The 18,243-nt window shown below is 40.9% G+C and overlaps 1 protein-coding gene across 4 annotated transcripts in view; it reads left to right on the forward strand.

Annotated features, from left to right (window-relative positions):
* LOC111862086 (dachshund homolog 2) overlaps window positions 1-18,243 on the forward strand; it is a 735,944-nt gene that overhangs the window by 587,842 nt on the left and 129,859 nt on the right. For all 4 annotated transcript variants that reach the window (XM_033750542.1, XM_033750541.1, XM_023847179.2 and 1 more), the window contains one exon: window positions 2,463-2,546. In XM_033750542.1, the coding sequence (XP_033606433.1) occupies window positions 2,463-2,546 (84 nt within the window). The remainder of the gene's footprint in view (window positions 1-2,462; window positions 2,547-18,243) is intronic.

An 18,243-nucleotide genomic window follows, 5' to 3' on the forward strand; every position in this document is an offset into this window, starting at 1 on the left:
AGAATTAATCAAAGGAACAATCTTTCTTTCATATTTATGTTTTTATAGGAAATAGGCTGACGAGGAAATTTTAATTTCATTAAAGTAGTCCTTGTTTCATTTTATTCTCATGCGTTTGACAGTATTTAATGTCGTTTTGCTAGTGAAATTCGCGACAGCTTACAATTCCGATCTCTAGCTAAGGTTCTGTCCGTTGAGCCTCTGAGGTCCATATACTTCCCTCGGCTTCCTGTTCTCATTCAACTGATATCTATATTCTTATATGAATGTGAAAGATATTTCAGACTCACACAAAATCAAAAACTCCGTGGCTTTAGTCCGCAAGCGAACTATACCGACCGAGCGACCGCCGCTTGTTGGTGAAGTTAGTGCCAACTTCAGCGGTTAGAGGGTGTCGCGTGGTCAGCGCAACGAATCCCCACGCCCCTTAATTTTGGTTTTCTGGACTGGAGCCGCTATTTCTTCGAAATAGCTCTTCAGTTATCCTCAAGAGGCTCAGTGGACCCCGTTCCAGACCCACTACTTCTCAGAAAATTTGGTAGCGACGGGGATCGAACCCGAAACCTCTGGATCTGTAACCAGGAACTCTGACCACTAGACCACAGAGGCGATCAATCATACAAAATAAGAAGTTAAATTATATTTTTTTCTATTATTTATTTCCGTCTTCAAGCATTTGGATTTTAGACGGAGAAGGTAGATTCTGAACTTAGTGGAAGTAAGAATTCCCTGGTATGATCTCCTCTTAGTATCCTTGTGAACGCAATTTATATTTGTTACAATCGTTCCAGTATTTTAACTTTATCACATTTTTGACAGCATATTTGCATGACTCGGAGTAGATATTTAATTTTCTCTGTATTTTCTTCTAGACTAAACTCTTTATCGGCGTCTAATAGAGCAAGGACTTGTATATTTTTATTTGTGGTACATATATTCTCGCCAAATACACTAATATCAGCAGCGCATACCGCCCGAAATATTTCGGGCAGGCGTCTTCCTGTTATGTCCTGGTATGAAAGCCGAGAGAAATAGATTTGCAAAAACAGGAATGTAAGTTAACTGAATCAGGGTGGGGTCAACTGGTAGATTTTCGCAATCATGTCAAGGGGTCTGTATTGTTCCATGAAGTTGTGCAAATTCGTAAACAGGACTTTGTCCATCGACCGGTATTTTAGAAACTAGAAAAAACAACTTTTCGGAAACTGGATCTGTTTCCGTCTTTCCTCCCTCATCTATAGTTTCTAGAATACCGGAAGATGGACAAAGTCTAAAAACTCAGCAGTACTGAGTATTGTACGCCATCGTCAGAATCGTTTAGAATCTACAACAATGTTGATAATTGAATGGTAAAAAATCCCCTACTTTTTATGAAGACAAGATATATTATCCGACTACTACTACTACTACTACTACTACTAATAATAATAATAATAATAATAATAATAATAATAACAATAATTATAACAACAATGATAGCCGCTGCTGGATCCTGTCTGAAGAAATTGAATCCAGTCCACGAACTTATACCTTAATTCTCAGAGACAGGTTTTAATATTATCCTCATATGTACCCCATATTTCTCACGTGGCCTCATTCCTGCCGGATTTCCGACTCCAGTTTTGTATGCGGTTTCATCTTCCTGTATGCGGGATACATGTCCCACCCGCTTGAAGCTTCTTGATTTCATAATCCTGATAGTTCCCAGGAGGTGGCTTCAGTATCTTCAGAATCGTGGTACCCTTTCTCTTAGGTGCAATAGTCTCCGGTGCACTGCCCATTCTCGCGCGAATGAATAAATCAATTGTTTTTCGTAGTATCATACTCCATGAGCCCGCATAGCCCAGTCGGAGTACCAACGGACTACGGAACGGATGGCCGGAGTTTGATTCCCAGCAGGGTCAAGTGATTTATCTCTCCTATACAGAGTCAAAACCGGTTTTGGGGCCCACGCAACCTCCCACATAATAAAGACCGGTGTTAAAGAGCCTGGAGCATAGTGTTGGGGTTAAGAACGGTGGAGCTACACCTCTGCTCCCCCATACGTCTTCATGCCATGGCACTTAATCAGTTAGGCACAGGGACATATTACCTTACCTTGTTACCATATGGGACACGCGGTACTAATCAGAAGGTCACGTGTTTGCTTCCCGATGAGGTCATTGGATTTTTCAATTGGCCTAACCCTTCCAGCAGCACTGTGGCCCCGGGGTCAAATCAGAAATGAGTACGAGGAATCTTCCTGGAGTAAAGGGCGGCCGGCGCGTAAGATTGACAAACTTACCGCCATCTGTGTTCCGATCGTCTAGAAAATTTGGGAACCTCGACGTCTCACAACCATATGGGCCTTCACGGCCTGTCACAGGGATAGTTTTAACAACCATATACTTATGTAATTATTACTAAGAATGCAATGTGTTCATTTGTAGGCCGTGTTATCAATTGTTTTCTCTTTGCTACAGCCGAGTTGAAGATGGACGTGCTGAGAGAGAGAGAAGTGAAAGAAAACCTAGAGCGACAACTCATGGAGGAGCAGAAGATACGGGGTGAGTAGGTGCTGCCATCTATATGTGTACTGACTTGCATGTACCGTTACGTTTATCCTATTTATGGACTCAACGCTTCATTAACAACCCAACACTAAGCTTACGTAATTCGCAATTTTGTAGCTAATATGCATTTAGACATATAAAATTTCCGTTATACCCTAACGTGTTTGAAACGCCAATTCGAGATATACTTATTATTAATTACATATTCTGGAAAATCAAAGTCCAATGAATCGTTTACATGTCTGGGATGTTAAAATCCTTAGTAAAATGGGGAATTTCACTCCTTAATCGATGAAATCGTTTATAAGAAATTGAATAGAATTTAGATAATATATCTGCCATTACGAAAATGTAGTTTAACTTATTGATCATTGGATAAATTAAATTACTTTCTGATTCCGTTGTTTGCAACAAGGTTAGACTTAATAAAGATTGGTACGATTCAATGTAGCTCACATTCAAACTCACTGGTAAGTGGCAGACTCCATTACAATGCCTCTGTTGGGAATTGAGATAACCTAGTTTATACTGTAAAGGTTGTAGAGAGGGAAAGGGGAATAAAATACGGTGATGAACCCTAAGAACAAAAGGACATCGAAACCAAGAAGAAGAAACAAAATCTAAAGGAAGCAAGAAGAGCTTAGAAAACAACCCCTTTCAATTCCCCATCTCTGGAATTTGTATGCAGGGATATTGTGCAAGAGGAAACTGCTCTGACCTTTTATGGGATTGGGGTGGTGTGGAAATGTCAAGTGTTTGAGGGCGATCTTACAGACGAAAGCCCCATTAACTCAGCTCATCTTCCTGCAGAAGGCAATGACTATTTCCTGGGTATAAGTAGTTGTCGCCGATCGCGGTAGCTGAGCGGTCTAGGGCATGTACTGTCTTCGCTCGCTTGGAAACCGGGATCGTGGGTTCGAATCCCAATCCGGACATGGATGATTATTTTGTGTGTGTGCGTTTTTCTGTGATTGTGTACAGGTAGAGGCCTTGCGACGAGCTGATCACCCGCCCAATGAGTCCTACCGAATGTGTAAGATTGAGAAAAACCGAAGTGAACGGAGAAGTTCATGGAGGTAGGCCTAGGCCCACTGGGGCTGTAGTGCCAAGGAAAGGAAAAAGTAGTTGTCTCAATAACGCCTATTGAGTCAGATAGTCTCAAACGATTCAGCAACTCCCTAGTATCATTATTATTTCTTACTGAAAACCGTCACAGCACAACAATCGTTATTGTGCGCAAGTAGCTATTAGAGATACCTTTGCTACATGTAACGTTTCGCCATTGGAGACAGGAAACATCAGAATGTCTGTTATCGATAAACGTTCAAAGAGTTCAGAATACATTAATGTTTAAGGCGTGTCAAAGGGAACTGTGTATTCTAGTTATGTATATCTGTTACTTTATTTACCGTCATTTTAATAATTGTATTTGCTAATGACATGTCCGTCGAAAGTTCAACGTCATAGTTTTGACAAATCCAATCTACTGCTGTGATTTCCAAGAAGTCCCCTCCACTGATCCTGTCTTATACATTACCAAGTTTTCGTTCAATATTTTGGTACGGAAAGGCAGCTTGGTAACATAAGCATAACGATACTACTTTTGGGGCTACTTTCACTGGGCAAGGATCGACGTCTCAGTACTCACTAAAACTGCCATTTGTTGTCGCTAGTTAGTTATTAGAGAGGGTGGGTTTCCCCATGCACTTAGACCTGTAGTGGTCCATTGTGCTTCCCTCTATAATTTCTACCAGTCTCTATATCCTACCGGTATTGGTGCTTACCATCAGCCCCCCCCCCAGCCAGCGAGGCCGGCTCTACTGGCTGACAAGTATCTATAATGCTTCCCCCATCTACCGGAGGTATTAGTGACTACTGTTGGGCGGCAAACATCCGCAATTTTGGCTCACTGACCTCCTTTGGAGGTATGAGGTTCTTTTACGTGCCGTAAAGCTACGACACGGGACCCACGGCTTAAAGTCCCTCCCGGAGGACTTGTTCCCTGAATTTTTCCGCCCTTAAAATTCGACAACCCCCGCCGGGCATTTGAACCCGCGTACTACGAGTCATGAGGTGGGAACGTTACTTCTAGACTATGGAGGCCGCTTATTTGTTGCCGCTATCTTATGATTCTCTCGTAAATAAGTTAAATTGTAATTCTATATTTAATTTCCATGGGAACGACAAACAGACAAACGTGATAACAAACACTGCCCTATTTAGAGTAACTGTAAATAAACTGACGAACGTATATTTTATTTTGACATTTTCCTTTGAATGAATAAAAGGATATATGATGTTTTGTAGTTTGTTCGTCTTCAGAAAATAAAAATAAATAACATTTTTATCTAATGTGTTCCACAGAGAACATTCCTTTTATTTTTATCTGAAATGGCACATACAGTCCAAGCGCTTCTTTTAACCATTGGAGAAATTATTTCCATTGTCACACAACTACAGAAGCTAACAGTTCGACTTTTGCAATCACACACGAAAACGATTACGTTTAATAATGAAGGCATAAAGAACAAAGATGGAAACACAGAGTAACATTCAGTTAAGACCTTTTGTGGACACTGTATTCAAACTTCATACTCAATAAGCACAGATAATTATTTTTACGAATTATGTAACCATCAACTTTCCAAATTAGAGCTTGAACGATGAAGTTAGTTATGCAGGAATGGAGATATATTTCCACATATTCTTAAATTTTACACTAAACGGAGGTGAGTGGTCAGTTTCGGGACTATTACGTTTTATACTCGAAGAAGAGTCCTCGATATTCGTTGAGCAGAAGTCTGGTTGGTTTCCAGAGCAGGTGTGGGCGCGGTATCCCAAAAATTTGCCCACACCAGGACTGACACTACGATATTCTAAACAAATAGTCAAATCACATAGTGACTAAGCCTTCCCGGCTACACTTAGTTACATAGTAAGATTTTTATTAAGTTAGCAAGTCGTTTAGTTGGCTAATTAGTGTGTTGTTTGTGTGTGGAATTTAATTATGTCGCTTTGATAATTTCAAGCGTGCGACGAATTAGGGAGGTATCCTACAAAGAGATTCGCAGCTCCTCTAGCGGCCATTACTGCAGCCTGACATTTAGGCTCTTCCTGATATGGTCATTAATATTTGAGAGGGGTGATGATGTGTATCGGCAGACCACAGCTGCTACTTAGCGACTGGGCATGCCTTTTGTTTCTCACATATTGTCGTGGTCTCCGTACATCTGTGGCGATGAATTCAATGTAAACTAGCAACGCTTCACGCTCCGTGTAATTTCTCTGTGAATTTGGTGAAAGACAAGTTGGTTCCAGACTCTAGTCTAAGTGAATTGTTCAAGATTAAAGGCTAAGGGATTATCTTAAGAGTTACATACTGTCCCTAAGGGACAACGCTTGGAAGCTTTCAACTGGTTTTACGTCATGTTGTGCTACAATTATTGAGTAGGATGGGATTTAGCAGTCCACGTGGGATTTAAAATTGTTGTCTCTTTCGTGAAGCTTGGCAGTCGAGTCAGCAAAGTAAAATTTCAACCGGGATTTAAGTTTCTTCGCGTGAATTCGAGGATGTGGCTCATCGGAGTTATGTTTAGCGAACAAAGTAATAAAGTTGCGTTGTGGGGAGGAAACACTTGTGACAGATTGTGTTTAGTGGCAGATTGTTTTGACTGAGGTGTTTTTCGTCAAGTTTCGGGTGAAAACGAGTGTATCGAATTTAACAAGAAGATCTGGGAGAAAATGTTGGTGTGCTATCCTTTGATACTACAAATACCGCGTATAAAACGACGCTTCGAGTATTTTTTTTATTGTTTCCGACGGGGCTTGATAGAAAAAACGACTGTGCTGGCGAGGACCAACAGTAATTTAGTGGACATAGACATGGAGTTTCTATTGTTGCTTGTGTATTCGTTGCCGCCAGAACGTGTTTGCCGAGCTGTTGTTTAGCAGTGAGAAGGGGGATACACATACATGGTACAGACAGGAAGATAATTTCGTAAATCTTTTTTTTTTATGTATAAGAAGGTAGTCTAAAAAGGTTAGTGGAAACAAAGAAACCGGAGTCTTTCACATTCTATAGAATTTGGCGTAATGAAAGTTTGAGCGGTGTTCATCACGGATCTGTCCAACCCTAGAGAAATAATCTGGTCCAGTAGCTCTGAACCCTGTCTTATGCTTTAAGTTGGATTTTTCAGACCCTAGAATGAAGAAAATGGATACATTTTTATTGTCGAATCATGGTCTCCTAAGTTGTTGGAAACAACCAAGCAAATCATGAATCAGATTACAATTTTGAGCCCATTTCTTCAAAATTCTAGTGATCTCTATACGATCAAGGCAATGTTAACCCAGTGTTCAGAATTCTAGGTACTCCTGAGACCGCAGTGTTGAGTTTGGTCGCTCAGTTCTAGGAAGTACAACATAGCCAAGTCCTGACTTCGAAATCGCGAATCAAAAATCGTAGAAAGCTCGAGATAACTTGTAAAGCCTCAACTGGCTCCTGTCATTGAATCCCAAACCCTTAGATATCTGAGGTCTTTTTCTATGTATGCTGTAATTGCAATCCCGAGATGTTATGGACGAGACAGACAAAATAAAGACACTGGTCTGTGGAGCACCTCTTGTGTCTCTGCCATTAAGGCTCATTGATCAAACTGATGCAGTCTGTCGCGGGCACGAGTCTTCAACACGTCATCCTGTTGATTGATGACAGTGCCTGCCCGCCTAACACTTAGCAGCGTAAAGAAAACTCTCTCTCCTGGCGACCATGTTGACTTACTGATACACAGGCCTAAAAGGCACTAAAATTATACCATGACAAATTTCAGCTTTATTTGTGTAAAAGATATTGCAACATTTTCATCACCAAAGTCAGAATATCCCGCCTTCCATGCTAACTACTCAATTAACCCTTTAAAGCCCAGTGGTAACTATACATACCAAATGCCTTAACACTCAAAGCTCTCTGTTTTGTCTACACGGCACAATTATTTGTCGTACGATTCTCAGAATAGGAGTCAGGATAGCGTAGTCGGTATAGCGACTGGCTTACGGGCTGAACAGCCGAGGGATGGAGTTCGAGTCCCGGAAGAGTGAAGAATTTTCTCTTCTCCACGTAGTCCAGACCGGTCCTGGGGTCCACCCAACCTCCTATAAAATGTGTACCTGGGGCTCTTTCCCAGGCGATATAGTGGCCAGGGCGTGGTGGTGACAACTCACCTCCATCTATTGTCGAGGTCAAGAATGGTGGAGCTATATCTCCACTCCCCATTCGTCATTATGATGTGGTGCTTAATTATAAACACACAGGGACAACTTCCATGTTTTGATGTATAATAACACCACAAGAAATGAAACATTTTATAACTTTCTATCTTAATATCTTAATGTTTTGCATGCGGTTTTATACTTTGGCATTAACATTGAAAAATAACACGTACGACCTTCCCCAATTTAAAACATTGGCCAGTATAGGGCAAAATAACTGTAAAACCGAAACATATTGTGAAATATATCAAATTTATATACTAAATGTAGTGACGGAATCAATAATAAGTTGTTCACACACAATATGACGCTGAAATAATGTATTCCTAATGTAGGTCTAGATGAAATTTACTAGATCATGTTGATATACTGGTTTTTTGGACTTTATCCATCGTCCTGGTTTTTACCTTTTACCTTTTACCGGCTCTCACGGTCTCTTCGCTTGCGGATTTCTTACGTTTTCCTTCTACCCTGAAGATGGAGGCGATGCGTTCCTCCGAAACGTCGGTTAATACCACATCTACACGGTGCCAAATCCCAGAAGACTGCTTTCTTCGATAAACTAATCCAGCTCGACAAAACTTCAGCCCCCCAACTATTCTATTCTGGCTAAATAATATTTGATAGATCATATCTGATAGGAAATGGCTCGCCACCCACCAGTTACCGACCATTGAACAAACTGATTCTTACGTCTGGGCGAGTTTCACTTCACTCGTTTCATCCTTAGAAATGTTTCTTGATGTTTCCTTGCTCTTGTTCTTACTAGTTCTTCTTGTCTCTTTCTTAACGTAGTTACTTTATAGGCCTAATTCTCCACTTCGTCAACTTCTTATGTGTTTGTTCCCAGCGTCTATCTGATATTGGCATTTGCCTTTCTTGTTTTGCTGACGAGAGTAATGAACTATCTGAACTTTTTTTTTCAGTCTTGCAATAATTTACGAGTGCCGTCGAAAAAAATATATATGCATCTTTATAATGTCAGATAATTGTCTGCCGGAATATTTTGTATCACCCAGAACGATTATATCGAAATCGTGACCAGAATTATTTTGCGCAGTTACCACATCATGCATATTAAATAATATATGATAATAAATCACTAACTTCACGAAGCTGTATCCTTCTTGAGAAACCACTAGTCGCTCAACTACTTGAGAATTTCCTAACATATTACGGAAGTTCATTATCGTTTTCACAGGAGCGCGCCACCGGTCCCTATCTTGAGCCTGATGAATCCAGTCCAAACTACATCATCCTCTTTCTCTAAGATTCATTTTAATAGTGATAAGAAATCACATGCAGATATTCAGATCAAAGCGAAAGTAGAAAGTTACAGGGTGTATAACTAAACAAGTACATGATATTTCTAAAGACACCCTCACTTACAGGGGCTCGCTGTCTGGTCCTCACATTACTTTGATACTGGCATATATAGTCATTTGTAATTTCTAAAGTCGCCTGTCCGTCTGTCCCATACTGTTTCTTCCAAATGGAGTGTCGAGAAAGGACAATGAAGGAAGGAATGTTCTACTTGAAGAGACAGCCCCTGAGAGACTGTTAATTCTGTTGCTGCATGCATTGATTTGAGTGGAACAGGACATGGTCTGATGCATTTGTTTTCTTGACAGAGTAACGAAAATTCGGATCTCTAACATGAAAGCCTTATTGACCACATTTTCAAACAAGGTTCTGCACCATGGTGTTTGCTAAGGTGAAGATAAATTTGTGTTTGCCCTTAACTGAGCTCCATGACGCAGGATGTATGGAGATGTAATTCTACTCATTAACAGCGGCACTATTTGGAGGTCAGCGGTCAGTTTTTGCTCTGACCGCTTTTCCCCGGAGAAATTAAACCACTGCAGTAATGTAGTAGAAGGCTGGATGGGCCCCACAATCGGTCTCGAAAATTGGAGAAGAGAAAAATCTCTTGCCCTTGACTGGAATGAAGCTACTACTCCTCGTGTCTCCTACCAATAGACAACCCGCTATACCGACTGCTGTCTCCTAGGTGTTAACTACAATATTTAGTTATTTAGTGTATGATTATGCGGAAGAAGTTAAACTGCTTCTATCGTAGCGAATTTTCGCAGGGGTTCCTGCAGTAAGGTGCGTGAATCCAAGAGGCACTGGAAAAGCAGCTAACTGGTAGGCGAGGTGCCCCTACGACAGGGAGAGAGATCGGTAACACGATCCAGTCGGAAGGCGATGGCATTAACAGCAATTACACATAACGTCCGGCTTAGAAATACAGGGAAAGCCGTGAGCTACTCGTGGCTAGTACGAGTACAATCATATTCCTGAGCAAACCGATCACCGCGAGGGAGGAAATACGTGTAGCCCGATCGAAGCTAAACATACAGTTACGGGGTGGGGGTGGTAGTAACAGTGCACTCTTACTGTGGGCGTTGTCCATCGTCTTGCATTTTCTCAAGCACAAATTTTCGGAAGTGAGATCTGCTACTCTCATCAGGTGTAAGGGAGAAGTGGTTTCTATTACCCCGAACTTAGATTACTTGGCCAGTAATCAAGGCTAAATCTCTCCAACGGTTCCTTCTGTTTAGGCCCATCACGTGACCAAGAATCGAGACTAACTTTATAACGGTACCTCCTAATTGGGCCCATTACGTGATCAGTGACGGACGCTAATTCGCTTAGTGGGGGGAGGGTGGAGTCCAACTGGGTCCACTCTGCACGGCGGCCACTGATTGTCCTATTGTATCCTGCCACGGGTGATTATGATGATGGAGAATTTGGTGGAATGAAGATTGGCAGAATTAACCGAAATACTCGTAGAGAATCCACCCCAGCACCACTTTGTCCACCACAAATCCCACTTGAGACACGGGATCGAACCCGGACCTCCGCGGTGGGAAGCCAGCGACTAACCGTTTGAGCTATGGCGCGGCCTCAGTGATGCACATTAACTCATAATGGTTGCTACTGATAAGGCCCATCACGTGACCAAGGATCGAGGCTAACTTTCTAAAGGTCACTTCTGATTGGGCCCATCACGTGATAAGTGAATATTTCTGATGGTTTCTTCTGCTGCCCAGGTGATCATCATGCCTGCTTATTCGAACCCACGATCCCAGCGTTCGAGAGAGCGAAGACAAGGAACCTCTATTTAGAAATATAAAGTCTCTTTCAATCACTTTAGAAGACTTATGTATTCCTGTATGAACACTTGTGTTACTATCCTTTCATCTATGCTTATGTTTACCAAATGGCCATTTTGTTTAAAATGTCTACTAAACTATATTTTTCTCGTTGTAGCGTTCCAGTGATGAAGTTTGCATTTGGTTCAAATTTTCTACTAATCCCCCCATACGCCTTCACGTCATGACTCTTATACATAGGAAAAACATTAATTTCCAAGCATTCGAAGGAAAGCAGCTATCATATTTCATTTCTGAATTTCGTTTTAATAAGTCTTCTTCCTTCCATGACAGACACATATCTTGAGTTTGAATTGTACGAAGTGGTGACCAGATCTGATGTTGTGGGGGGTACAGTTTACTTTGGAAGTGACGTCTCCGTAACAGTAGCCGGGCAGACAAACACAGAACCATTAGTCCCCGTCAATACTGTCCACCCGCAATGCAAACCGCCTTACTTCCATCGGCCACTGCATCCCGTCGTGACCACTGCCTCGTACAGCCAACACAGAACTAGACAGTACAGTAAAAAATTCCTTATTTCGCCAAATTAACTAGGAAAGGACACGAGGGCTTTAGTTGTCTTTCATAAATGATTATTTGAGAAGCTAACAGTTCCTTGTTTGGCCAAGGAATTGTCCGCAGTCTATGAAAACCGAAGGTTCGTTACAGTATTTACAAGAGCCCAATACTGAAACCTGTGTTAAGCCACATGAAACCAGTCTACACCCTCACACCCAATTTCTCTGCTGTCCAGTTTATTATTATCCCGCAATTTATGTCTCGATCTCTGAAGACATCAGTTTTTCACACTAAAACGTTTTTTGCGTTTCTCATGTCTCATGAGTGCTACATGGCGCGCCCATCTCATATTTCTTGCTTTAACAACCATAATTTAATTAAAGCGAATTAATTATGAAAGATTCTCTAGGCTCAGGTTATTAATTAATTAATTCGCTTAGTGGGGGTGGAGTCCAACTGGGTCCACTCGGCACAGCGGCCACTGATTGGTCTATTTTATCCTTCCCGGGGTGATTATGATGATGGAGAATTTGGTGGAATGAAGATTGGCAGGGGAAACCGAAATACTCGGAGAAAACCCGCCCCAGCGCCACTTTGTCCACCACAAATCCCACTTCATCAGACCCGGGATCGAACCCGGGCCGTCGCGGTGGGAAGTCAGCGACTAACCGCTTGAGCTGCTCCAAAGTACTTTAGTCTCACTATCCTCATGCTACATATTCTTCCCTTGGAGGAGAAACCAAGTTTCGCACCCACACAGAACAGTTGTTATTTATACCGTTTCTTCAGCCTCATCTTCGGAACTGTCTCTCTCTCTCTCTGAACGCTATTTGTAACATACCGCAGCATTTTGTCTGATTTGACACCGCAAAACACCCAGAGACATTATGAGACATTAAATGGCTTGTAAATACTGCCGTCCTCCCAACGTATCCTTCTGTCCCCCAGTTTATTGATCAGAACATATTTTTCAGTGTAAAAGATAAAGCGATCCCTGTAAGGGGCCGTGGAGACCCTTAGGATTGTGAGACTTCGTGGCTCCCACATTTTCTAGACAATCGGCTCATATATGGCCGTGGGGTTGTCAGCCTTACGCGCCGACCACCCTCTGGGCACTCATTTCTCTTGGTGGCTGAGTCGACCCCAGGGCCATAGTACTGCTGAAAAGATTAGGTGAATTGAAAAATCCAATGATCTCATTTGGAATCGAACTCGCAGCCTTCCGGCATGTAGAATAGTGACTCAACCAACTACGCTACCACGTGACCCCATTTAATAATATTTTGTCTGTAATATTAAGAAAAGAAAGAACAATGATCGTAAGTATCTCTCCTTTCATGTATATCATCTTTTTAATTATGAAATAATTTCGGCAAAATTTGGTGATGGTTACAATAATTCTTATTCTTCAATATTTAACCTTGATCCGTGTTGCGTAACCTCTATATTACATGAAGCTAAAAAGTGGTATTTAGCAAATATCAGAGAAACGATGCCATACACAAAAGGTTAGTAAGTAACCCAAAGAGCAAACTACTTAGGAAGCGAAATTTAAACTTATTTGTAACATTCTTTCAGTACGATAGATCTGTTATGAAGTACATGAACTATATGTAAAATTATTACTGATACTAGGCACTTTTCGACGCAAAATGCAATTACTTCGTAGCAATAAATTTGTATTCGCAATAAATAAATATCAAGGCCACTGACCTATACAGTATCTAAAGCAATGTGTGTTCTTCCTTGTTAATAAATAATACCAAAAAAAAAAAATCTGTGGCTTGAGTCCGCAAGCGAACTATACCGACCGAGCGATCGCCGCTTGTCGGCGAAGTTCGCGCCAACATTTGCGGATAGAGGGTGTCACGTGATAAGCGCAACGGATCCCCACGGCCGTTATTCTCGGTTTTCTAGACCGGAACGGCTATTCTCTTGAAATAGCTCCTCAGTTATCCTCACGAGGCTGAGTGGATCCCGTTCCAGACCCACTACTTCTCAGAAAATCTAGTAGCGCCCGGAATCGAACACGGGACCTCTGGATCTGTAGGCAGGAACTCTGACCATTAGACCACAGAGGCGCTCGTTAATACTACCAATAATTTACAACACTCAAAATCCTACCATTAAGTAGTTTTATCGGATGGAAGGCACAGAACAAAGACGCACATTTTTAATAGTTCCGCTAGAGCACTCTGTTCTCGAACCACTGACCGTTTCGTTACAACTACCCTAAGCGTCCATGACATTAAAAAATGAAGCAGTATCATCTCATAATTCTGAATTTATATTGACATTTGCCTCAGTATCCTTGGCCATCTCGAATTCCTACTAATTTAAATAAATGTAGATCTACTATCGAAGTAGCTTTACAGTTTTACTTTGACATGACGCGTCAAAACACGTTACTGCTGCTGCAGCCTGGTGGAAAGAGAAAGAAGCTAACCTGGTCTACGTGTCATAAGGCTTCTGATATTAAAAATATGTCGACAGTGTCAGGACAGTAATGTATATGTCAGTAGCTTGGATGTATGGAATTATATTTTCATAACGTGAAATATTGAATAGTGCGCATATCAGACATAAAGAAAGATACTGATGAAAAGAGGTGTACGTTGCAAGCTTCCATGCTTGTGTGTCTGCTGACATTTTTATAGCAGTAGAAATATCCCTAGAGAAAAGTCTGGTGTGAAGTTTTCGGGTGGTGGAGGGGATGAGGAGTCGGTTTATATAGGGATGAACATGGTGTAATCCCTAGGATTCTGAGGACAGTAGATATCACGGGGAAAAAAGTTGTGATTTTTAAATTAAAAGTGTCAAGCGGCGTTGCATACTGGATGGGGGTAAATTTTTTTTTATTATAGAATTTTAAACAGCAACACCACACGTACGCGAGTGTGATGCCAATTGATAATGACCTCTGTCACGATGTCTGCGGTGTTTGTGCATTGATTTATTTGCCACTGTCCTAAGGGAACTAATTAACTTGGTCTGCTGCTGGGTGGAAATTGTCGGACTCTAAGCACGATAGGTGTCATGTCTCCTGCCTGAACACATTGCTGCTCTATGGCTTACATCTCTAATTCGCTTAAGCCATTCTGCATTATGGTAACGAATCAAAACGTAGAACCGTCAGGTATTATTCAGTACACAAAGGGACATGCAAAATGTCGTCATCAACTTACACGATTAATGTCGTAATTGTTGGGGTATCATTCCTGTTTCGTATTCGGTAGGTCAAGAGTTCAGATCTCCGACAAGGGAGCAGTTATTTTGATTGAGATTTTTCGTGATTTTCTCATCCTTACAGGCCAAATCTCTAGCAAATTATGTCTCTTCCTATCATATTCTTTCCCATTAATTATTCATAAATAATTCTACTCAGAGGAGTTGATCCACTANCTTTCAACACTATAGAGTTTAGGCTACTGGCAGCGTTTTTCAGTTAACTATAAAGAAACTATATATATAGTTTATATATATAAAGTATATAAAGAAAATATATACAAACTACACACCATGGCGAGTAATTTCTTCTGGGATGTCACCGCCGTTTCTGAAGAAAGTAATGACTCCTTCCGGTTGGAAGCTACACTAAGCAAATTACGGACAAGAAGCAACAGTAAGTTTCCAGGATATCAACAGAATGGATTTCCGGGGAACAGTGAGTGAAAATGAGAACTCGACGTAGATGGCTCGGAACACAGTAATGAAGTTTCAAATTTCTGAAAAGAAGAACAATTTTGTATCGAAGAATGTCGTCCTCTGTGACGTGGTGCCATGTATATCTTGTATGAACCGACGTACGGAGGAACGTATCGCCTCCATCTTCAGGGTATAATCTTATAGAATTCTCTTTGGGATTACTGTCGGCTTTTAAACAGTGACCTCGCAGGATGAAGTCATTTATGGAAGGAGACACTGTGGCTGCTTGAACTTCAGATGATTATCTGGAGTCACCGAGGCAAACCACGAAAACATCAACAGTTTTACTACGATCTCTGTTGTAATTCGAACAGGTTTCACCCCGAATACAGTGTGCCTGGCCTAAGCAAGTGTGTATTGTTTCAAATAATTTTAGTATATATATTTAAGCGTTTTAAATATTGGTTATAAATCCTTTGAAAATGTTACAAATTTCATATATTTAGAAATGAAATTAACAGATCAAAAATCGGATTAATGAGGAAATTAAGGGCAGATTAAATTCACCATTCATTTCAGAATTTTTATCTTCTTGTATGCTATATAAAACGTAAACATTTAAATGTAAGTAACTACTAATTTAGCCTTTAATTTTGTGTTTGTGTGAAACTTGGTCGGTTATATTAGAGGAAGAAAACAGACCGAAGATTATCGAGAACAGGGCGCTGAGGGTAATATTTGAACCAAAGAGGGATGAATTAATACGAGAGTAAATAAGACTGTATGTTGAGGGACTTCATAACCTGTACTACTCGTCAAATATAATTAGAAAGTTCAAGTTAATGTGGATAATATGGGCAGCGAATGTACCATATATGGGAGAGAACAGTTATAAAGAATGAAGCAAAGCCCGAAAGAAAGGGATCATTATTGACCGAGATGTAGGTTGTAGGATAATATTAAAATGGTGGAAAAATGGAATGGGGGTGTGGAATGGATTAAACTGGCTGAAAATAGAGACCAATACCCTGATACCGTGAGCATGGCAATGAGCCTTCGGGCTCCACGAATGGCTGGGAATATTTTGAGTGACTGAGCAACTCCTGGCTTGTCAACAAGGACGCAGCTCTATTCAGTTAGTTACATTTTCACTTTTGGTGGAAGATATTCCTGGAACTAGAAGACGAGGTTTGCAAATTCGCTGACATCTGCACAGGAAAGAAGCGAGCAACCGGAAGCTTGAACGGAAAATAAACAAAAGAAACTGTTTAATAGAGAGGATACACTTTCGTTTACAAAGTTCGCACATTCTTTGTACATCCACTCCTATCTTTGACATCATACTGCAAAAATATAACAAATATTATCATTATCGGTGTAACTTGCAGCTTACTTAACAGAAAAATTATATAAGCCATAAGTGATACTTTGCAGATAATATGTCGAGTGAAACTTTGCAAAAAATATGTCTCGATGCTTACATTTGTTATTGTGGTCTCATTAAATGTAACCTCTTTACGTTAATATCCGGTCTGAATTCTATCTTTTAGCCGTGCTGCAAAAGTCTGTCATCAGGAAGAGTAAAACAGAGCCTTCTGGTAGAACCAAACATTATCAGCACAACTCTCTACAGCAAATATTAGAGGGACAAGTTGGGAGTGCAATTTCCTGTGAAATATTTTGAGAAGACGACAATGATGATGATGATGATTTCTCTTCGCGTCACATGTACAAACAGAAATTCATCATCTCAGAAGGGTGGACATGATAGGGCGATAGGAGCGCGGTGGGGAGAATGGATAGGTAAACACAGAACCCGCGGTGTGAACAATTCTCTCTGCAATAGGAAACCGCCAGCGGAGCCATTACTTTGTCTTCCTGTCCGCACATTAAGGAAGTTACATATTTATTGGGGCAACGTTATATGTAAGTGTAAATACTGGAAATCGAACCCGTGTCTTCTGAATACAGCTGCTTTTCTACCTCAAGCATTCCAGTCAATTTTTTTCTCTATTTTCATTATTTAAAATAAATTAACCTAGAGCGATTGCCATGATATCTGCGTGTATCACCACCTATTAACTTTTGAATGCTGATGGTATGGACAGGATTGATCTGGCTCAGGATAGGGACCAGTGGAGGGCTTTTGTGAACACGGTAATGAACCTTCGGGTTCCGTAAAATGCTGGGAAATTCTTGAGTAGGTACACAATTGGCAGCTTCTCGAGAAGGGCTCAGCTTCATGAGTAAGTGGATGAGTGAGTGAGTGAGTGAGTGGGTGAATGAGTGAGAGTGATGGTTGAACCAGTCTTTTTGAAATTTGGTGTGTATATGATAACACCTGAGCGCATCTCATCGGCGTATTTTGCAAAACCCTCCCATCACTCGTGTATGTATGTGTATCCCTCTTTCGTTGCTGGACAACAGCTAGGTAGAAACGTTACATTTGCAACGAATACACACGTAACAATAGAAGATATTTGGGCGCATCGATTTCTAGGCGGTCCGCGTCATATCAAAGGAGAGTAGGCGGTTAGTTATTCCCAGAACTTTATGCTAAAATATATGTACTGAAATATATATTTTGAACCTGTCACATACTCCATACTGCAAAGAACACAGTATATTTATTTATAAAATTAAGGGTGAATTAATATTTCTTTAAATGACAACATCCCTCCTATTCATAGGTCCATCACTTCATATCTGCGTATAGCCATTGTATCACAGTTGTTTCCCTGTCAGTATGAAGTTCCCAATTTTTTTTCGGGGTGAAAGGGGAGCAGAGGATTTCACTCATAGTGGCTCCATCAAATAAATCACTACAAAAAAAAAACAATGTCAAAACAAGTGTTAGGTCTGTCCCGAAAAAAAAAAAAACAACAGTAGCTATGTTCCATCGTTCGGAAGTAACATCCGTTCGGAGTCGCGTCATGTGACGCATGACGCATGACGCCATGTTGAATGAAGTGAGGTTGTGAGATAAAGGAATTTATTCCCTCTGTCCCTCTGTGCATTAATGAACTATAGCTCATCTTTATATTCGTATGTTCCTTATATCTTGTTTTACTCATTCGAAGAGAAAGCCATTCTGCTTC

The sequence above is a fragment of the Cryptotermes secundus genome, unplaced genomic scaffold (assembly GCF_002891405.2).
Source record: "Cryptotermes secundus unplaced genomic scaffold, Csec_1.0 scaffold400, whole genome shotgun sequence".
NCBI classification, from domain to species: Eukaryota; Metazoa; Arthropoda; class Insecta; order Blattodea; family Kalotermitidae; genus Cryptotermes; species Cryptotermes secundus.